Raw genomic sequence first — 23,688 nt, forward strand, 5'->3', positions numbered from 1 at the left:
TTTTTGAGCAGCCAAACACCAGGGCAATAAGAAGAGCACAGCAAGGGGTGCTGCGTATCCGCGAGGCTTTGAAAAGCCGTTTCAGTAATGAGTCACAGTAATGTGAGCTGCTTGTCTGCATGTGCTTTCCCAAAGCTTCACCTGGTTTGTATCACTGTCCCCGTAAAGCCAACCCCCCCGCCCAAGCCCACTGCTTCTACTCAATAAAGAACATTTATTTCTCAAGTCCATTTACTTTATTTAACAAACATAAGTAAAGAGGGAGAACAGAAAGAAAAGGTAGCCTTGGGGAAAAGGCATTGTAAAGTTGGAACGGGAGAAACATTTTCAGCTGTGTAACACAGCACCTCATTCTAGACCATCAAAGGTCTGTGAATGGGTGCCTTCTGTACCTTGTACCCTCCCCCTGAGTTAAGTGAAAGGGATAATGGACTTTTCTCCCACACCTTATGGAACGCTTGGGGGAGGGTGATTCTGTGCCCGGCGATGCTGTCTGGCTGTCTACCAGGGTCTGCAAAGGGACTCTACCCTCCTGCTTCTGTTCCTGCAGTTCATCCAGATGCCTCAACATGTCTGATTGGTCCCGCATAGTCTGAAGCATCTCATCCTGTGCTGCACACTCATGGGAAGCTTGTCTGCTCTCCATGTCTATGTTTAACTTCTCAGGCAGAGAAATCCTCCATGCTCTCAGCTCTGTCTCAGCTGTCCCAGAGGCATTCATTATCTCAGTGAACATGTCCTCCTGCATTCTCTTTCTTCTTCTAATCAGTGAAAGTCTGCTCAGAAACCTTCTGCAAAGGATTGCAGAGTACCTCCATGAAAGTTTCCTATCCATGGAGAAGTCCCGGGGCTACCCCAGTCCACATAAACAGTCTTTTCCGGGGGGCACCCTCTGCATCGCTGGAGTGGCCTCTTGTAAGCAGAGAACCACAGTGCCTTGCTTTTTCTCCACAGAAAACATGGAATACCACTGCATGTGTGTGCCTGCTGAAGTTTAACTGGACTCTGATTGTAACTGTATACTCACCAGAGGTGTCTTCCCCAGCATCACAGTTGGCCACTGTGATGTCCTGTGACCCACAGGGCTCCAGGGTTAACATATTTCCTGGCTCTTGGGGAGAATGGATTCACTGCTCCCGTCTCCCATTCTCCTACTCCTCATCCACCATATCGTCCTCCCTGTTGTCCCTAGACTCACACACCTGTGAGGTGTCCATGTTGTTTGTGGGGGTGCTGGTAGGGTCACCCCGAGAATCACATGCAGCTTGTTGTAGAACCAGCACGTGTGGGGTTCAGCACCAGAATCACTGTTCACCTCCCTTGCCTTCTGGTACACTTGGTGACGTTCTTTTATTTTCACACGGCACCGCTGTGTGTCCCTTGTGTAGCCCTTCACCCCCATTCCACGAGCAATCTTTGCACAGATGTCAGCATTTCTTCTGCTGGATCAGAGCTCTGCCTGCACAGACCTTCTCCCCACACAACGATGAGATCCACCACCTCCTGTGCAGACCAGGCTGAAGCACATTTGGGGTGTGTAGTCTCCATGATCAGCTGTGCTCAATTGCACATTCCCAATGCTGATCAAACAGGAAATGGGAAATCAAAAATTCCCGGGGCGTTAGCAGGGGAGGGTCTTTTTCATGTGTACTTAGCTGCAATGCAGCAGAGTTGAAAATAATCTCCAGAGTGGTCACAGATGAGCATTGTGGGACACCACCTGGAGGCCAATTAAGTCAAATTATACAACACTGCATCTGCATTGCAGTCAACTCATGAAAATCGAATTAAGGGCTGCGCCTCTCCCAGAGGTGGATTACAGAAGGTGACATTAGAGGTGATTTAGGTCGGTGTAAAGGACCCCAGTAATGTAGACACATACATTAACAGGTCAACTTAAGGCAGGTTCCTTCGACCTAACTCTGTAGTGTAGACCAGGCCTCATACACATACAAACCTTCTCTGAATATTAATAACTGCAGGTTAAAAGTACATTACTCAAAATAAATTAACTTTCCCTGATGGGTTGGGGCCAGATTGCCAAAGGGATTTAGGTGCCTACTTGGATTTTCAAAAGCACTTAAGTTGGTTCAGCACCTAATTGCCATGGAAATAAATGAACTGCTTAGGCTCTTTTGAAAATCCAGGGAGGTTCTTAGTTACATATTTGGATGACTAAATACCTTTGAAAATCTGGCGTTTGTAATTAGTCAGTCCCACACCTTGACGTTCGTGGTTGGATCTTCCTCCTGTTGTGAGCTGGAAAATTAAGTAGAATGGCTGAATGATAGCAGTATCCATTAGAAGAAATATATGCTTCTTGTGTGTGTGAAATAGAATCAGCTGCATGGGCTGTGTGACCTTCCAAGGACCACTATAATTTGATATTAAGATCATTATAAAATAAGATTTGGTCATGCATGGAGCTCATTGCCTGGCTGATTCTGTATTGATCTGACATAAAAATGGCTCTCCCCCAACCCCCCGAAGAATACTATGGGCCAGACTGAGCCATCCATTTTCAGGTTAAATATTACCATACTCCACAAATAGCCCCATTGATTTAAATGAAGCTGTATATAAATATTTCAAATATGTTAATGGAAAGTGTTATGTGATGTTACCAGTTACTAAACAAGGAACCCCTTATACAGTTCCTTCAGTGACCTCTATAAAACGTCAAAAAGCTTTCTTAGTGAAGTGGAACAGGAATGTGTGTATGCACGTGTGTTAAAGAAAAATCTGCAAATTATGCAGTTTGATTAGATATTTAGCCATACCAATGTTTGTTGAAGATACAGCAAACTTACACAATGTAGTAAAAGCTGCACTGAAATAATAATGAATGAACAAGTGATGTTGTATTGTTTAACCTTTCCTATTTCAGCTTATAACTGTATTCACTTAGAAAGATTCTACACAATTTCACACAGGACTTTTCTGCAGATTGCCCATAAAAATCTGTTGTTTTAATTTAATCAACTTTATAAGTCCACCTTATTGACCAGCTTCATTTTTTCAATTCTTACCTGAAAAAAAATGTTTCTTGTGTATTTCTCCTCTTCCCTTGACCCTTATTTATTGTTTAATCTTGTTATATTTAACTCTGCAAAATTCTTTGGAATACAGGGTTGCATGGCTATACAGAATAAAATTGTGTTATGTTGCATTGCTGAGATCTATGTTTTTCTTAAACTCTTGTTTCTTTCCACCATTCCTACCTGCCAAATCACACGTATTCCCCATGTAGAGTACACGGACTCCTTGTAAATCATATAGCCGAACAGTGAGCCCTCTGTTTCATGGAATTAACTCAGGCTGCTGTCCATTTCCCTTTTCTGTCCACTGTGTTGCTCCCTTTTAAGTGGCCCTTTTGGGTAGCTGAACAGCTGGAAACATAAGAGACAAGGACTGAGTAAACCATAAATATAAATGAATACTTTATGTTGTTCCTTCTGTAAGAGAAACATTCCAGCCTTGGCATGCTAATATGTTTATTTAGCAAAAAACGATAGCTTCTGGAAAGGGCCAGTTCATAAATGAAGGTTTCTAGAAGAAGCCTAATTACTATATTATTCTGATTATTTCCAGTGGATATGGTTAAGCCTCTCTAGTTTCAGTATCCTCAAGGAAACAGTTTTCAGTGGGACACACTGAAAAATAGGACCAGAAAAAATACTCAAAGACTTACTCTAAAACACATGACAGAAATATTAAGCATCTAGAGAGACCATTTAGTCTCTGTGCTAATGCAGTTTTCTTCTAACATGTTTGTTCTGCTTGGCATAAAGTTAGGGATGGGAGAAACATTAACAATTCATCACCTAATTAAAGTCATGACTTGTTTTGAAGAGAGAGACAAAGTAGGTTAGGTAATACCTTTTACTGAGCTACACAGAGCTCTTCTTCTGGTCTGGTGAAGGAAACTGTTTGAGCTAAATGCAAGGTGGGACAGATTGTGAAGCAGAAGGGGTAACCCATGTTGGAGGTGGTCACTTGAAGTGGGAAATTGGGGGTTAGATATTATGCATAGACCCCAATTGCCCACTTCATTTCAAGTGACTGCCTCCAAGTTCCAATATGTGTTACCCCTTCTACTTAACAATATGTATCATCTTGTATTCAGCTCAGCCACTCTGCTTCCTTCCCCAGAGCTCTGTGCACCTCAAATGCTTGTACCTTCCACCAACTGAAGTTGGTCCACCCACCCTGTCTCTCTCATATTCTGAGAGCAACACAGCTACGATGACACTGCAAATTGCTTGTTTTAGTATGTTATGAGTTGGAGGATTCTCACCCATCGTTGAAGTTTGCTTCCTCTTTTAAGCATGGAGAGAGAGAAATTCATACATTTTTTAACTTTCCAAAATGCAAAATTCCTTAAAGTTCCAACCACCCCTAGAGAAGGTGGAGAAGAGCTTAAACCACGTCTGGGTCTTCAATAAAATGCTGCTGTTGATCACTGTCTGGAAAAAGGAATAATGTCAACTACATCCCAAAGTTGGTCTACACAAGAATAAGATCCTGACTATAGGGCTGGGTGAAAAATTTCCACCTAAATAGTTTTTTAACAACACATTTTTAAACTAAAACTGTTTTTTAACTAAAATATTTTGTTTAAAAAATGAAGACTATAAATTTTTTTTTGGCAATAACTGAAAACTTTCAGGCCCAAACTTTTGGTTTTCAGCCATCAAGTTTCTTTTTCAACAAGTCAAAAAAATTGTGAAAAGACACCCATTTTCTAATTAGATCTAATCATGATCAAACCAACACGTCAAATTAAAATAAATTAATGGACTGAGGCAATGAGACACTTCACATATTAAGTTGATTGGGCTGTCCGTTTTACAGTAATTTAGGTTAAGGCTTGTCTGACTCCTTGTCTAATAATGTATTTAATCAAAGAGTATTCACCAGTGACCTTGGGGTACGAGAAATTAATACTTAACAATGTGGAGACTTGAAACAACAGCTGATTTGGAGGAAACTTTTTACTCTGCTTCTTTCTCAGGCTTCCTCCTCTCTTCCCAATTTTCAGACTCTAATGAGGCAAACTCACTGCTCTCCTAGTTTGAAGATTGTAATTCCTTTTGCTCTTACCCTCTTGCAGTTATTAGGCCATTTTCTGGTGGTCAATACAAGTAAAATAATACAGGAAACATGAAATGCATATTGTACAGATGTGATGGGGGTGTTTAAGCCCCATTCCAGGGAACCATGGGTTAAAGAGCATCTCTGGCCCCCGAAGGCCCCATCCAACCACAACTACTGCACATTCTCACCTTAGAGGCACAGTTCAAAAGGGAACAGCTCAGTCCAGCCAGGGTGGGTAGCGCAAGTGAGCAGTCTTATGCTGGTAGCTCCTGCAGAGAGGCCGCAGGAGTGCCAGGCCATCTGGAGTAGACTCTACTGCAGAGCAACCAAAGGTTCCTGGCCAATGGGAGCTTCGGAGCTGGTGCGTGGGCAGAGTGCAGAGCCCCTTTGCATAGGAGCCGGAGGGGGTACATGCTGCTGCTTCTGGGAGCCGCTTGGAGCCTGCCTTAGCCCTGCTACACCAAGGACCAGACTTTTAATGGCCCCGTCAGCAGTGCTGACCAGAGCCGCCAGGTCCCTTTTCAACTAGGCATTCCAGTCACAAACCAGGCATCTGGCAGCCCTATGTCCAAGACACTTATCATTCCTACAAGAAATCCACCCGAAAATGTTGGAGAGACTTGTGTGTGGGATGCACATGTACACTTTTTATATAAACATGAACAGTCCTTCATAGTTGCTATGAGGGCTGTGAGATTCTGGAACAAACTACCTCCCTTGTTCTGAAGTAGGCTGAATTTGGGCATACTCCAAAAGACACCTAAATGATAGGGTTTTTGGAGAGAGTTGAGGGTGTGCTCCCCACCAGGATGAATGGGCAGAAGGGAATTTCTGTAGGTGTCTGGCTGGCAGGGTTCCTGTTGGCATTATTATTTGAATAACACTAGGATTAATTGCATCATATAATTAATGAATGTGTTTGGGTGCCTTGAGTCTTAGATAGGTGTCTTTTTATCATTTAAAATCTAAATAAATACATTATGATGTTTGTCTTCTCAGATTGTAAGTTCTTTGGGCAAAGACCATCTCTACCTGCGTTTTTGTACAATGTCTAGCACAACAGGACTCCAATCCTGCGTGGGCCTTTGGGGCACTACTCAAATACATTAATAATAATGCAGAGAAAGGGGAAAGTACTGCAGAAGATTCAGGAGGGTGGTGCCCTGTTTCAAGCAGTTCTACAGCAACACAGACTAGGGAACTTTTATTGCTAGCCTCCTTAGCATGCAGCAATTATCACCAAACCAGTAAGTTTGATCTGCTGCATTCCACAGGTAATAATCTCTCTCCCTCCTCCACTGTTTAGCCAGAGGAGAGGGAGGAGGAGATGGCTGGGTGCTGTTACTGTCCTCAGCACAGGAGAGAAGAGTCAGCCCAGCAGCAGATTCCTTTTGGAAGAGTGAAGACAGAGGCAGCCAGATGTTGCTAACCTTTGAGTGGGGGAGTGAAAAGCTCTCCATAGGGGAGGGAAGAGAAAGCAGCAGGGCGAGATCTGGAAACTAGGTTACAGCATTCCCATGCCATAGGAGTTGTACACACAGCCCTCACACGATGTTTGTAAGAGCTGTACATAATGAGATAATAAAGACAGAAACTGGCACAAGTTAATTGCGTCCCATTACACACTTGAGGTCCTGTGTTCTAGAGTGAACTCTGGCATTCTCAGAAGGGTTGCTCAAGTGACAATTTCCTTCCATTTTCTGAATAATATTTGTAGACTCAAGGCTGGATGCTACACACCCCAATGATAATTATTTGTTGCTTCCCTCCCCATAAGGAAGTGTTGTTTTTCTAAAGCTATGTAATGGTACCTCCATACATTGATATAGGTGTGACAGATATTGCAACCCTGTGCAATATCTTTGGGGACTGTACTGCATTCACTTTATGAATGGTTTATGTATCATTGTGGGCCAGGGATTGTATACAGTTCCACAGGGGAGGGTTACCACAGCTCCTCTAGGAACCAAAAACAGTGGGGGATGATTAAGGTGAATCGCTTAGGTTGTAATCCTCTCTAGAGAGGTACCATTCCTGGGAAAGCTTGCATAAACTGGTTTTAAATTGGGTCTTCCAGAGACCCACAGAAAAAGAAAAGGATTTTGATATAAAAAAGCTGGAGTTAAATTGACTCAGGACCTTCTTTCTGATCCAGAAAGTGGACAGGACCGTCTGTTGAAGGGGGACCACAACTCTTGTGGAAGGGTTGGAAAGACTTTGGTCTACTCGGGCCCCATAAGACTGATGGTCGACTCTTGCTATGTTGAGTGTGTGTTTAAATCTGTTTATTGTTTTTCTTATGTTTTCTGTGTAATGCTTTTACCTTAAGAATAAATGTGCTTGCTTAGTAACTCCTGACTGCTGGCAATACACTGGTCATAGGCCTTAGAGATAGAAAGCAATGCACAGGCACTAGCTGTAAGGCAGACTGGCTATCTGTGGACATCACAGTGTAAGGCAAGGTACTACGCAGCCAGTCAGAAGGGAATAGGACAAGGGTCCCTACCCAGAGACAGGTGATGGCTGGATGACAGGCATTTGTGGACTGGACCATGGAGGAGGGGGGGATACACATGCAGTTATCCTGAGACTATGACAGTAAGCACCTTAGAAATGCTAATAATACAAATAAAATAATCACTCTCTCATTTTCAAGGGTAGAAAGTGGAACTTTACAATGGGTCTGTTATTTAGGGTAGAGATCGATAAGTGATGCCCAGACACAGGATATTTCCTCTTATTTAAAAAAAAAAAAACCAACAGTATGAACACACATTCTGTTCACCCTGCACAAAGATGGCAAACAGCAGCAAATCTGTACACCGGCTGTGCTACTTACTAATCCAGCCAAAACCTCTATATCTCAGCCCTTCAGCGGCAGCTTCACAATTTGATTCTGGGTCTGGGTCATGCTTCCAACATTTTTGATCCTGTGTCTTACTTGTCTGTATCTCAGTCACCACCAAATACACACATGCTAGGGAAACCATCTGGCCTAGCACTTAATTTTCACAGAGGGCCATGGATGCGTTGTGTGAGTTGGTTTGCCCAGTTCTCCTGGGTCAGTGCCGGTTCACCTAGGTCCTCTTGCTGACAAAGAAGGACCCATGTCAGTCTTTAAGGCACTGCCTGCACTAACCTTTTCCCCCTGAATTTCCTACTGTTGCTATGACTAGTGGACTTGAACTAGTGTAAATAAGGAACTGCCATTATAACATCATATCATCTAATGCAGGGGTGAGCAAACTTTTTGGCCCGAGGGCCACATCGGGGTTGCAAAACTGCATGGAGGCCCAGGTAGGGAAGACTGTGCCTCCCCAAATAGCCTGGCCCCTGCCCCTTATCCGCCCCCTCCCACTTCCCGCCCCCTGACTGTCCCCCTCAGAACCCCCGACCCATCTAACCCCCCCTGCTCCTTGTCCCCTGACTGCCCCATCCCGGGATCCTCCACCCCTAACCACCCCTGGAACCCCACCCCCACCCAAACCCCCCGATCCCTGTCCCCTGACTGCCCTGACCCCTAGCCACACTCCTGCCCCCTGACAGGCCCCCCGAGACTCCCATATCTATCCAATTGCCCCTGCTCCCTGTCCCTTGACTGCCCCCCGAACCCGTGCCCCATCCAACTGCCCCCTGCTCCCCGTCCCCTGACTGTCCCCCGGGACCTCTTGCCCCTTACCTACCCCCCCCCCCGACTCCTCGCCCCCTAACCATGCCGCTCAGAGCGGCAGGACTGGCTTATCGGAAAGCCTGGGAAGTGGATGGGCGGAAGCCACTCTACCCGCGTGGCAGCACAACTACAGGGGAGGGGGGACAGCAGGAGAGGGGCCAGGATCTAGCCTCCCTGGCCGGGAGCTCAAGGGCTGGGCAGGACGGTCCCATGGGCCAGATGTGGCCCGTGGACTATAGTTTGCCAACCTCTGATCTAATGCCATTCAAAGCAGGTCTAGATAACATGTATGTAACAGGGCTGTCATTAAGGGAGCTCAAATGGTGATAGCAAAAGGGGGGATTGTTTTGGCAAGAAATATAGCATAGTCAAAATCATACAACATAAAGGCCTTTGTACATATTTTTGCCAATAGGTTTGGCTATTAATACAAGTAACAAACACTCCACCCAGTAGTCTGAATGAGCCTCTTGATGACTGCTGTGGTCAGGTCATCTTGATTCTGAGGTAAGCTTGTGAAACCCTTTTACGGAGGACTTCATACCAACTATTAATCTAACACACCAAGTCAATGGATCAAACTCTGATGTGATCTGCACTATGAAAGAAAGATTGTTTGTGGACACCTCCCCTCCCATTCATGACTACATAATGTAACCACAGCAATAGCTTATACTGAAAAACAGTATTAGGAAAATAACAAATGCATCTTTTAATTAGAGTTAGCAGCTGGAAACAAGTTGGAGAGCTAACACCAACGTGACCAGCTCGCCACCACCAAGTATGCTGTTGACCCTCCATGGTTCACAGACCAGGGGTTTTGGGAACCATTGCAATAACTCCAGAAAATACATTTCATTACCACATTGGCTATAACAATATAATAGTAGTGTTTGCACAGCCTACATCTAAGGATGTGTCGACACTTTTATTATATTTCCCTTTATTTTCAAAGGATCAAACAATGGTGACATATACAGTCTGGACCATGAGTAGGTGTGACTCAGCATGGGTTATTGCAACCATTCATTCAAATAAAGTACCACAACTGGATGGGAAAAAACCAGTAACAGCAACTATAATGGTAGCCATAAGTCTGAGATGAGGGGCATGACCAATACATCTATACCGTGTAACTGTAGGCCAGATTACTGGATATGTAGAAAAATCATGATCTGTACTTCTTCCAAAACAGTAACAGAGTTCTCAAAAGAAAAAAACCGAATATAATTCTGTGTTTCAGGTAAGAAAGAAGTGGGTGAGAATGTGCACGTCCCATAATATAGCATTCCTGAGAACTCAGGTTTGGGATCAACTATGTTCAATTCAGCTTTGGGTTAGTGGAAAGAGGCCTAAAATTCAAGAAGTAAGATGCCTGTCACCTTCATAATTCTATTCCTTTCCCCTTATTGTAGGTGTAAAGCAACATCATTTGGGATCATTTAAAAATTCATGTTTCCTTGGCATGGAAATGAGTAGTAGGGTGTTTTTGTTTTTAAAGAACTACACATTATAAACTTGTTCTTTAGATATTTGGATAACACCACAAACCTACTGTTTGGCTAAAAAAGTAATGCCGTAGTAGAGACACAAGATGAGGGAGGTAATTTCTTTTGTTGGACCAACTTCTGTTGGTGAGAGACAAGCTTTCGATCTTACACAGAGCTCTTCTTCAGGTACTTACCCAGAGCTCTGTGTAAACTCAAAAGCTTGTCTCTTTCATCAACAGAAGTTGGTCCAATAAAGGATAATATCTCACCCACTTTGTGTCTCTAATATCCTGGGACCAACATGGCTACAACAACACTGCATAAAACAGTTGTATGCAGCGATATGGCTTTATTATCTCAGCAGTGACAAAAGGGATAATATATTATTGAGTAAAAGCTGCAGTCCTATAAATCCCATAAAGCCATTTTTCATCCAAAGGTCTATTGCACCATAATCAATGGGTTCTTCTAAGTCTAGGGTACATTGGGTCATTCTTTTGATAACTGTTTTTAATATCTTAAGTGTTATAAATATATTTCAACAAAAATTCAAAAGTATCCACCATGGGCCAAATCCCACTGAAGTTCAGTGGGACCATTCATAGGAGTCAGGTGAGCAGAATTTGGGCCCTACATACATCCTATCCAGTAGATGACTACATAATATGGCTGTACACAACTGAAGGTTATGGACTAGTTAGCCTGTTTTGAGACCTGCTTTATTATTTGTCATATGTACATTGCATTACAAAAACTACAATCATATATAATTAATTAAAAAAAAAGAAGCTTATATAGAGTACACCATGGGTTCTGGGACTTTAAGATTTTCAAAACATAGCTGAATTTTAAAGTTTCATTGTGTTCCTATTTTCAGACTAAAAAAGAAAGTTATGAGCATTTGAAAACAGGGAATTATATTAGAAATACCCATTAGATCTGACCAAGCATGAACATGGCCAGGCATTGACTGTAGATCGGATCCTGCACCATGTAGGTCAGAGGCAGTTTTTTGGTTGACATCAATGGGAACAGAAGCCTACAGTAGTCTGGGAATATGTCTGCACAGGAGCTGGAAGGTATAAATTCCAGGTCAAGGAGACATAGCTAAGCTAGCTCTGATTAAGTTAACATGCTAAAAAAAGAAGTATGGCCACTGTGGCATGAGAGCGGCATGGGCTAGTTGCCCTGAGTATGATCCTGTCGAAGACCATACGTATGTATTCGGTGTGGCTAGCTTGTCCTGCTGCTTGTGCTGCCATGATGACGCTTCTGTTTTTTTGAGTGCTAGCTCTATCAGAGACAGCATGGGTATATCTTCTTGAGCTAGAATTACACCTTCCAGATCCTGTGTAGACATACTCTGTGGCCCTGACCTTGCACTGAGAACCTTGCAGATGGACCCCTGAGCCTGCACTGAGCCTCACTGAAATCCTGAAGTCAACAGGACTCCCAGTGAGCACAGAGATTTGCCTGTGCAGTTCTCCGTCTAAATTAGTCATATGAAAATCAGGTCCTCAACTTTCTTTTCTCTACGCAAACAAATCCTCTTTTGTTAAAGATAGAAACATCAACAAAGGTTAGAAAGGAGTGTAATATGAAACAACTGAACACCTAGCATTTGTATGTTGCCTTTTTACCTTTCATAGGTCAGAAATAATTATCTGCATCATACTATACCGTGTAGAACATCTCCAATAAGTAGCTGATGGAATCTCACTTATAAAAATTATTCTCAATTATTGTGTAGAAAATGATCATGTGTCAATTAGAGAACCTAAAATATTTATAAAACAAAATTAAAAACTTGCTAAAACATCTATTCAGTGTTCATTGTTTCTTTGTATTTACTCTAGAAGCATCTCAAGATAGGAATAATCTTCATTCCTCCAAGATAAATTCCGTCCATTTTAGGATTTTCCAATTCCAACAAGCAGTGCTATTAAAAATGCCAGGTTTCCACATGTATATATTAAAAATAGAACCATTTCATTTTTTATCTAGAAAGGATAAAGACATTTAAAAAGAGCTATTAAAAGAAAATATAAAATTAAATTCTATTTGTACATCAGCTTTAGTAACAGCCCAAGTACATACTAAGCAGCTGTATCAGTTTTCTATCTGTTGATAATTAAATAGAATTGATATAAGTGCAATACACACTTGGCAACACTAGAAGGAATTTAGAGAAGGAGTCACTCTGAAGAAAATTACGAAAAGAGCAGAAGCCGTGTGTCTAACTGAAAATGCTTGAGGCTTTTAAATACAGGTAATGAGATTGTAATTATCCAAATTAGAATTTGACCAGGGTACTGGGGTTAGGAACTCGACACTTGCAAAAAGTTTCAGGGGATGTTTGGGATCACATCAGTTTGCCTTTCATCTGAAAGAGAGCACCTCCAGTAACAGTGTCCCCATCTCTCATCACTGTCACTTATTCAGTGCCACTTCACTGCCACCAATTGAAAACTCAACCCAAAGAGAAAAGTTAAGAGGTGAACTGACCACAGTCTAGAAGTACCTACATGGAAAACATTTCCAATAGTAGAATGCTCTTTAGTCTAGCAGACAAAATATAACAAGATCCAGTGGTTGAAATGTAAAGCTAGACACATTAAGACTGAAAATAAGGTGTAAATTTGTAAGAGTGATTGTACTTAACCAATGGAACAACTTACCAAGTGATGTGAAGGATTCTACATCACTTGAAGTCTTTAAATCAAGATTGAAGGTCTTTTGAAAATATGCACTAAGGGCCTGACGTAGGAGGCTAAACGAGATGATCGTAATTCAGGCCTTAAAAAAAAATACAAATCTATGAATGCATCTTCCTGCAGCACCCTGGGTTTTGTGTGGTGGTTTCCTATTTGAGTATTGACTCAGCTTTACTCCAGTTAACTCAAGAGATCTGACAAAATCACATCCCATAGTGATGCAAAACTTATTTTCAGCAGTATGAAAAATAAAACATTTTACACCTTATTAATGTTTTAAAATGTGTGATATCAACATTACCTTCCTATGTGGATCTTCATATTTCGCTGAAAAATATAACCAAGAAAATTATGAGTCTTCATTTTACTTCTTGCCTTTGCTAAAAGAAAAACATTTCTTCATATGAACTGTGGCTGACCTTTACCTTTCTTTTTCAACCAAGCATTTGCATCAAGCATTATGTACACTAATGCCTCCCAACCTACAAATCCTCCCATAGTTTTGACCATCCATCGGCTGGGAGAGGGGTCAAGCATCTGCAGTCCGAGAAATATGACAGCAACTAAAGAACAACAACACAAAGCAACACACACTTGATATAAAACCATTGATCATTCTGGATTTCATTCACAATTTCAATAGACAGTTTCATTTTTTAAAGTGTGATTGTTTGATCTGCAAATACTATTCAGAAGCTTGGAAAGCAGCATTAGTAATGGTGATGTAACCCACTAGTAGGTGTGTTTTACAGATCCTCTGTGCCCAATCTATGGAGGATATGAATCAGGTACAGCTCAAGCTGTAGAAACTCCTGCCCCCGCCCCCCATTTAATTCTCTGTGTGTCAGCCAAGATGATATGCTGTGAAAGCAGATAGTTAGCTCCTGACCTCAGTGCTTTGATCCTATGGAGATTGGTGAGGGCTTGGTAAGTGAATGCCACAAGTGGGGTCTCAGTGGCAGGGCACTGCACTTGGAAGAAAGAGAGAAGAGCTGATGGGAGTCTCTTCTTTATTCAGGAAAGCACTTAAGCACTTGCTAAAGACCATCCCCATTCAGGATTTGTACTTAACTTTAAATGCTTGATTGGAACTTAAACATGTGCTTAAGCTTATGTTTGTGCTTAAGCACTTTCCTGAATCAGGGCCGGACAGCAAAGGGGTTGGGGATTCTGTTCTCTTCCTGGCCACCCTTCTTCTTTAGTAGGGCAAGAGTAGCAGCACCAGCAGTGGGAGCAGCAGTACCTGGAATCCCCACCGGGCGACATCAGCAGTAGAGAGGACTCCTGTCTTAGACTGTGTCTGCCAGGCCAACTTGGCACTTTTGGCTTGACAGTTTGGATATGGTGCCATCAGCATTGCTGATGTCAGCAGAAAACAAATGCCGAGTGGCTTGGGAATCAGAACCAGAGCAATGAGGAGAGGAACAAAAATGGAAACTGACCAAAAATAAATGCTGTCTCAGCAAGCCTGCACTCACCACCCTAGTCCATGTGATTGGATGCCTAAAGCACTTGAAGTTATGTTCAAGCTCCCTAAGTGCTCTGGGTGCAGCATGGGGAGCCAGGGCATGGGGAGAAGGATGGGTGCTTCCTGCCACAAGGGCCCCCCGCCACACACAGATAATAATGACTCTTCTATTTCCAGTTCATGGGACTCCCTACCACTCCTGACTCCCAGTAATGGCCTTGTGAGGATGACGTGTACTGGACATCAAGTAACTGAACTATAACTCTGATGAGAACTGTGGTAGCATTTCACAATTGAATTATTTCATATTTTAGCCAAAACTGACAACTGGAAACTTTCAAAGTTTTTAAATGAAAAATTTTCAGTAGGAAGCAGATACTTTTCACAAAAAAGTAATTTAATCAAAAAACAATTTTTTGTCAAACACAGTTTTGATTAAATTTTTTCAGCCAGTCCTTATCCCAACTCCCAGATCTGCCTCCTCTGAAAAATTGATCAATAAGATGAATAATATTAAAAATGGAATTGTAAACTCAGTTTAATAGTTCTAGTCTGAATATATGGGCATGCCAAAGGGGACTCTGTAGTAGTTATAAGCACATTATTTAAATATTAAAACAACAACTCACCAGCCAGGACCTTTATGATGAAAGCATTTAGAGCATGAAACCAGTTAAAAATAAATCTCCTGTTGGTATAATATAAAAGAACAATATTTAACACATCATTTCTGTGACAGCAGTGTGATGTGGTAAAATTTTACTTCACAAAGAAAAACACAGACAACCAATAACATGCCAGACAAGACTTTTGATCATTTTTCAACTGAACCCCAGGAAAGAAATGGCAGATGGCTCACATAGGAGGGATTTGCCTGTAGAGAACTGCAAAAGGCACTTCTCATTTAAAAAAAAAATTGTTTTTGCAGTCTGTTACTGAATGCTTGTTATGCTGTATACAAGAAGTAACCTTTTCAAGATCCTCTCACCTTCCACTTTTTGCAGTTTCCTTCTGCTGCCCTCCTCATCCTCCAGGATACACTCACGCTCTTTCTCTTTACCTCCCAAAGATTGCGCACTTGCCTTTTACAATCTGATTCCAAATTAGAGTTCTTACCTGCTAGGTATTGGTCGAGAATGACCAGGGTCTGATAAATCCATCACAACTTACTTGTTGTGACCCTTAAACTTCCCAAGACTCATTGTTCTCTCAAGTGGATAAAAAAAAATTAACACTCCCCAAATTTCAAGGGTATCTGAATATGGAGTTTTGGTTCTGACTCATCTGTAGTAGAAACATGTATTAGCAAGTGTGGACTGAAAGAGACCTAATGCAATGAAGTGAGATGTCAATTTTTTTGTAAGTGAAAATACAAGACCTGATGAATCTGAGCTATCATTCCAACTTGTGGTTTGAAGTGAATGAGTCAATCAACACACTTGTCAAAATCTTTTATGGATAAGAAATAAGTTGTTGCAGATCCTAGAACTGAGAAGGCTCACAGAGCTCTTTGGTCAAAATGAAAACTAATATGACCTTGTATCCAAAGGTAGGTACACTGATGACTACTTCAGCTACCACCCATTAGCATTGCTTAAAACAGTGACTTCAAAATCTTGGGTAAGCTGCTTTCCTAACATCTAGAAGCAATCATCAGTCATGCAATAGCTTGTTAATTCTGCATGGGTTGGATTTGTCAGAAGGCGGCCATGGGCAGATCATGCGCACCACTTGTTCTAGGGAGAGGCCACTGTAGTAGCAATCTGAGTTTAGGGGTTATGTTGCCATAGCTCTTACCTGGTCATGTAGAAGGGTAAGGGAGAGTCAGACCCACCTTAATCCCCTGCTCATATTGAGACTCTGGCCACATTGGAAGGGGGTGGGGGCAGGGAGGGCCTTCTGATATTGATCAGCAAGCTGGCATGGAGGAGCAGAAAGGTACACAGAATGGGACAAGCCGCACTCTCCAGACAGTGTGGCGGAGAGGAAGATCATCCTCAAATAGGGGGAAGTATCTTACTGCCACCACACAGACCATGGGTGGAGCAGGGGAGGATTTTTTTAATTGGACTGATTTCCTTTCCCTTCTTTTTAATATAAAAAGAAGGCTGGTAAGACTTAGTATTTGTTTCTGCTGCTTGGCTTTTAGGGTTATTTTGTTTGTTTACCATGTGCTAAGTCTAGCTTGCCCCCCTTGTTTGCTGGAGGACCTCCAGCTGTATATGAAAAGGGTTGGGTTGTTGCATCTTTAACACAGTCTCTTTTTCTCCAGAATAGTGAATTAGTCGTTGAGTTCTATAGGTCTTCACAAAACCAAACAATAAGTGTTTTAAACGGTCTCAGTGAAAATCCCTTCCCCTTCCCTCATTGACTCTTGTGATAGCAGCATTCCACTCATTCTCCATTCAGCCTTCCAGCATAGACTGGATCTGAATTTCTAATAGCAAAAAGTAGCAGAAAACACCCACCAAACCCCAACCATACAAAACCCTGATGTAGGTCACCTTTAAAAGTGAGTGGAAGTCATAGGGACTACATGCCATAGTGACTACACTTCTTTCTATTTTGTTGCAAAGAAGCCCTGCGTAAATCCTAGAAGTGAGCAGGTGGATTCAAAGGACTGTCTCCTCATGCTGTGGCACACTTCTTTGCTCCAACTAACTTCCAGCAAATCATCCCCTCATGATTTGGCTTCAAAAATCCTACATACAATATGTGCTCCAACGTGATAGACCTACAGAATAACAACCTTGTAAGTCTTTTATATAAATGACCCAGGTTTAAAAGTCCATTCTGTTGGATCACTTAGATGTATATACCTTTTACTTTGAGGAGAAGGCCGAAAAAAAGCTATCACTGGTTGAAAGAAAGAAAGAATCATGACAATGCATCCGATGACAGCATGGGCTTCTGCATCCTGTGGAAGAGAACAGCACATAGCATTGATGTCTGGGATTTGGTTTCTTCATCGCTGCTTTTAAAGATGTTTCTTGACAGCTTAGGGCTGAATCATGCTCTCAATTATACCAGAATAAACCTGGAATGACTCCACTGAAGTCAAAGAAGTCACTCCAGATTTATTCTGGTCCAATTGGAAGTAGAATCTGACCCTTAAATTTTACTATAAATCCATCAAAGGGCCAGCGTATAGTAATGAATCTTTAAATTTATTTTTCCTTGCAGAAATCTATAGTTTTAGCTCCACATTATGTAAAGTATTGAAATAAGTTCCACTCTCCCCCACAAAGATGGGGTAATGTAAGTAAGAACAATAATAATCAGAATAACAATCAGAAGGTCTTATCCTAACCCTTTCCCTTCAAACTTTAGGTAATACTGATTATGCTGAGCAGCATTTTTTGTTAAAGAAAAACTGTGTTTTGATAGGAAAAAGTAAAAATAGGGTCATGTGTTACGGTATGTTACGTGGCGAGATAAAAAAACATTACAGACAGGAAGTTAGGTAAGTAGCTATATGGCTCTGATCCTGTAAAGTGATCTGCATGTGCACACCCTTACTCCCACAGCAGTCCTATTGCCATCAGTGGCACTCTGCTCAGCAGTAAGGAGTGACGTAATCCCTTTGCAGGATCAGGACCTGTAATTGCAACATGAATTACACAACCTGGATTCCAGATCTGAAACTTCCCAAGGTTGTGAGAAGTTCTGATTCACAGTAATTACGTAGATAGCCCCATCACAGATGTGACATTTGGACACAAACTTTCCGAGAGTTTCAGGGATTCAGAGGGTTTGGCTCCAGGCCTCTGATTCAGGCTGATCTCTGACAAGAATAAGGTAAGCAGCTTTCCAGGATAGGGAAAGATGGCATGTATATAGCTGAGATGTGAAACAAACAAGGAGAGATAAGAGGTGACAGAACAGGTAGAGAAATTACTTCATCAGCTACTCAGTACATCATAATGGCAAGAAATAAATAAAGGGGATCACAGAATTATAGGGTTAGAAGGTACTACAAGGGTCATCTGTCTAACCTCCTGCCAAAATGCAGGATGTATTGTGTCTAGAATATGAATGACATGAGAGATTATATTGCATATGAACAATTTTCTTAAATTAGCAAAAGGGCATAACAATCTAACAGCAGTGGGTTATACACTGGAAGGTCTTTAGTGAAACACTCAGTTCTGTATTTACATTTGAAGGCACCAAAACGAGAAGGAAACGTTTTCTATAATGTGTGAACCAAGAAAGTTGGTGGGGAGAAACTGGGTAAAACTTACACTAGCCCATCCCATTGCAGCTACAAAGGCCAGTATGAAAGCAGTTATTGTTTCTGCGACGGTTATCACCATCAGAGACAAATGAATCTAAGTAAAAACAAATTACAGGTTATTAAACTCATCCACAGTATATATTAATGTGTTTGTTGTCTTGTTGCAATAGTACAAGTTGAAGAATTATTATGTTAGTACACAACTGAAAAAGTGCACAGTTTGTTAGATATTGGAAATTTGTAAGATCTTAATATGTATGGTTAGAGACAAAGTTGGTAAAGGTTCACTTAAAGTGATGAAAAATATTATTCTATTTTTGCCTTTGATCATCCATTGATTCATTCAGCTTCACATATATGTGTGTTTTATCTGAACATAGAATCTCTTTCATTTTTTAAGGGCACCACTAGAAGACAGTGTATTGGTTAGTGTTTGACAAGTAGCTACTTTATAAACAGTTTGCAAAATGTCTATCTACAGGTCAATGAATTAACTCTTTATTACCAACATTTGAATTTCTAGAAAACTCTACCATACAGCAGGTCACATGATTAAGTAGCAGAAATAGAATTCTTGCGTTCACCCGCCTATCCCAAAATAGCTGTAACTAAAATACTTCTTATCAAACCAAGGGCTTACATTTAGTTAATTAATAATTTCAGAAATCTACATAAAGCAACAGGAGAGAACTTTGCCTCTGAGGAGGAAGTAAAGATACCAAAAATGGTCAGCTCACTTTCCATTACGAGCAAAGGGGAAAGGAGAAAATAAAATGCTATGCCGTGGAGTATGTTACATTCAAAACTAAGGTCAACATTTTCCCATCAATGGGAGTTGTGGAAGATCAATTCTGAACCTCTGAAAATTGGGTCAGTAATTATGTGGTAGATCCATAGCTGGTGTAAATTGTCGCAGCTCGTTTGATTTCAGTGGAGCTCTGATAATTTTCACCAGCTGAAGAACTGCCCCAAGATGTCTAACTTTAGGTACCAAGGGCCCCACGGATTGTACACCCTCATGCTGAAGTCACTGGGACTATCTGGGTTGGAGCTTTCCTGGGTGAGTAAGGGTGGTACCATCTAGGCCCTAATTAGAACATTTTGCTTTAAGTGAGCTCTGTGAAACTGAAAACTGTAGTGTGAGAAACCAAACAGCTTAGTCCACCTGGTGAGATCCCCAGCTGCCGGGAGACAGGGAGGAATGGGGTACAGTTCAGCTGCTATGGTACTCTTTGTAAATTTTATATATTCTCTGTCTCCATCTGCTGATAGCACTATGTAACAACAACATCCTTGGTTAGCATATCAGGTTCTGAGGCAATTCAGTCTACTCAGCAAAAAACATAGCTAATGATGCTTCTATACAATGTTCAAATTATCATCTTCATCTCCATGTTCACACCATGTCATACATATATACCCCAAGCAATGCACTGGGCACCTTTATGGTTTCAAGATGTGTATGGTTTTCTAACCAGAGAAATACTTTTTGACTGCTATGTCAATTGCATGAAAATAAGCATATTTCTGTCTGCACCATTCTCCAAAAAAGGGAAAAATTTGGGTCCAATACACAGTAATATCACCTAGAATGGGAGTGTCAAATTCATTATACAAAGAAGGCTGAATTATGTTTAACTGTGCTCCACAGCAAGAGCCTACAAATTTAGGGTGATATATTGGCCTTGATTCACGGCAGATCTCCCACTGATGACAACTGACCATTTGGGTGTACAATTGCTAAATTTCTATGACAATCATGGTAACTACAAGTGCAAATTAGGCATGAGATGGCATGGCTACCTTTGAAAAGTATGGGCTTAAGTGCCATTGTTAAGCTTCAGAAACAACATAAGTTAAATAAATAGGGCAGTTCATGCCTGTCTTAGCTGCCATTTCAGGCTGACTAGAACAGCACTACATTGTTCTGCATTGGGAAGACTATCTTCTCAATCACATGGACTTGGGCTGGGAGTTCCATAGACTCCTTTGAAAAATCCCAGGTTATGAACTTATTTTTGTAATGACAGGTTTCAGAGTAACAGCCGTGTTAGTCTGTATTCGCAAAAAGAAAAGGAGTACTTGTGGTACCTTAGAGACTAACCAATTTATTTGAGCATAAGCTTTCGTGAGCTACAGCTCACTTCATCGGATGCATACTGTGGAAACTGCAGAAGACATTATATACACAGAGACCATGAAACAATATCTCCTCCCACCCAGGAGAGTGGGGTGGGAGGAGGTATTGTTTCATGGTCTCTGTGTATATAATGTCTTCTGCAGTTTCCACAGTATGCATCCGATGAAGTGAGCTGTAGCTCATGAAAGCTTATGCTCAAATAAATTGGTTAGTCTCTAAGGTGCCACAAGTACTCCTTTTATTTTTTTAATGAAAGCTTCCATTCTCAAGAATCTGAATCTACCATGAACATCAAATAAATACATTCAGTGGTCAAGCGTCTGACCAACACCCCTGGTATTAAGAGATCCTCCAGGATAACAGCTTCTTGTGAATCATGTCAAGTAAGTGCATCACTCTGAACACTCCAGGCAGCACAGTCATTGTGTACTAATTTTACTACACAGAGGTCTATTGCATCAAGGAGGATACTTTCAATGAGACTTCCCATAGAACTGCATGACAATCTTTTGATAGCAATACCCTCCATTGAACATTTGTGAAAAGCCATAACTTAGACACATGAAATACAAAAGAATTTATAACAATTCAGCTAATAGCTGTGGTCAAACCACCAAATTAAGGCAATAAATTCAGAGCTTGTTCTTAACTTCCATGTTTGTGATGAGGCATTACAAGTCATGTGGTGTCTAAGATGACCCTTTTAAATTTATCAATAGTGTGGAAACTCAAACAAAGTTTTCGTTAACAATGATTATTTTACAACTTCTTAGATCCAAGTTTGACACCACTGCAGGAAAGGGAGGCAAAGGTGGTTCTAAGCTACCCTGTTATACCTTCTCTGACCCTGAGAGCATATGGGTGCAAAAAAGGTTCCCCAGCAAAAAAAATTAGAGCAGACACAGAGCTGCTAGAGTGCACTGTCATCCAGCTCTACCTCCTCACACTACTGACATGCCTTTTCCTTACCCTGGAATAAACCCTACAAAAAAGAAGAGAGCAAGAGGTGTAAACTGGCATTCTTTACATCATGCAAGAACTTTCCTGTGTTGACCTTTTATTTCCTAAAGCGTATTGATCTCATTTTCTCCTTCTCGTTGTTAACCAAAATAATGTCATGCATATGATTGTAATGTTCTGTAGTATTCAACATTGTTTAAATATTCTCTTCAAACATTAGAGCTGGTCAAACTGTTCATAATGAATAATATTTGCTACACATTTAGTCTCTTTGTAGGGTAGTGAATCTTCTACTTTGTTTTGAGTGCTACCAACCCTGATTTTTGTTAATATAGTCATTTTTCATAACCATTTACTGGATATAAAAGTTCCAGATGTTTTTTCTAATAAATGGGATGACCTATGCATTTTGTGAGTGTGTGTGTACACATACTTCCCTTTGATCAGTTATTGTTTAGAAACGGTTTCTCCATTTTCACTGCAAAATCATAGAAGAAATAGAGAAATCAATCTTATCAGAGTTTTTCTTTTCACTTGTTTGCCCATTGTATCATTTCATTTTGCCAGTGATGCTGTTATAGTCATTGATAGTTTTTGTTCCATTTATTTACATACCTGAAACCAAATATCTTTGCCAAGGAGACTTTTTCTGATGGCATTCTTCAAATACCTAGCAAATATCATTCCTATACTTCCTGTGGTCATCCAGGCAATCAGCATCAGGGCCCCTTATGAAAAACCAAGACAATTAATAGAGGATATGTTCAAATTCTGAACAGTAATTCCAATCCACTCCTAATTAAAAACAATCAAAATCACACCTTCAGGCAGTACTAAGCAAGCAGAAAACAAAGGCAAGTGTATTTGTGTTAGCACTATAATGCTGCACTTCAAGCCTGATCCTACAAGGTGCTGAGCACTCTGGCCACAATCCAGCAAAACACTCAAGAATGTGCTTAATTAGAAGCATGTATGTAATTCCATTGACTTCAGTGAGACTGCCCAAGTGTTTAAAGTACTTTCTTGGATAGAGGCCAGGCTAATCAGGTCTTTCCAGGATTGATCCCTAAAGGATTCTTTCTTTTAGTGTAATTAAGCTAATGTGCTAACATTCTCTCTCTCTCCCTCTCTTTCTTTCAAACTAAATAATAAACAACTTGTTTTTAATTGCTAAGAGGGAAGTCCCACATTTCTGTTTCTTCAAGCAATAACATAACAGTATTATTAAGGCTGTTAGAGAGAGGTGTGTAACAGAACAAACTTTATGTTAAATGTTAATAATATTCCTTTAACACTGAAACTCTCATACTAGGGATTGCCTACACAAACAATTAGACTGCAGAAAGCTGTGGTTTGACTCTAGCCCTCACTAACCCGCTACAGTGTAATTTTGTGTTCCCTGGGGATGGATGTTAAAAATTCATTAGAACACTTTGATCTAGTATTCTTTGAAACAGGACTAAATCAAAGCGCATAGGCAGACTGTCAGTTCACATCAGCAGCATGCATACAAACAGTTACACTGCAGCAGGCTAGTGCAGCCAGTGTCTCACCCCAGCTTGGAGTAAATGAAATGTTTGCGCAGACAAGCCCTAGGTCAGAGGCAGATAAAAATGAGGCTTTACAAATTGTCAAAAACTCTAGTTCCTTCAGTCTGCATTTGTAGCCAAATGGCTTATTTTGCAAAGGTGGAAACACAGTTCGTCTCTAGAAGTCAGGGACTGGTATAAAACTTATCAGAAATTGCAGCCCTTGAAAAACTCATACAAATAATGGCAAGAACTCAAAAAGTTGCAGGATTGATGCACTTTCTTTTAGTTACAGACTTCGCTATGCAATTGTATTTTATATACAAGTCTTTACTCCTGAGGGAATTCTGCGCCACTGTGCAGAATTTTGCAGAAATTAACGT

At 41.1% G+C, this 23,688-nt stretch overlaps 1 protein-coding gene across 5 annotated transcripts in view; it reads right to left on the reverse strand.

The window, feature by feature from the left end:
* Positions 1–264: 264 nt before the first annotated feature.
* Positions 265–23,688, reverse strand: part of LOC311525430 (putative ferric-chelate reductase 1) — a 50,926-nt gene continuing 27,502 nt past the window's right edge. For 2 of the 5 annotated variants that reach the window (XM_084637569.1, XM_084637572.1), the window contains exons 10-16: positions 22,392–22,504; positions 18,684–18,770; positions 17,259–17,356; positions 15,069–15,127; positions 13,397–13,534; positions 13,273–13,298; positions 10,477–12,257 (exon numbers count right to left, since the gene is read on the reverse strand). In XM_084637569.1, the coding sequence (XP_084493695.1) occupies positions 12,168–12,257; positions 13,273–13,298; positions 13,397–13,534; positions 15,069–15,127; positions 17,259–17,356; positions 18,684–18,770; positions 22,392–22,504 (611 nt within the window). In that variant the 3' untranslated portion in view covers positions 10,477–12,167. Of the gene's footprint in view, positions 3,390–4,297; positions 4,320–10,475; positions 12,258–12,380; positions 13,054–13,272; positions 13,299–13,396; positions 13,535–15,068; positions 15,128–17,258; positions 17,357–18,683; positions 18,771–22,391; positions 22,505–23,688 lie in introns of those variants that run through there. The other 3 variants (XM_084637570.1, XM_084637573.1, XM_084637571.1) reach the window with 3 other exon arrangements.

The sequence above is a fragment of the Lepidochelys olivacea genome, assembly GCF_965140295.1.
Source record: "Lepidochelys olivacea isolate rLepOli2 genome assembly, chromosome: 8".
Lineage (NCBI taxonomy): Eukaryota > Metazoa > Chordata > Testudines > Cheloniidae > Lepidochelys > Lepidochelys olivacea.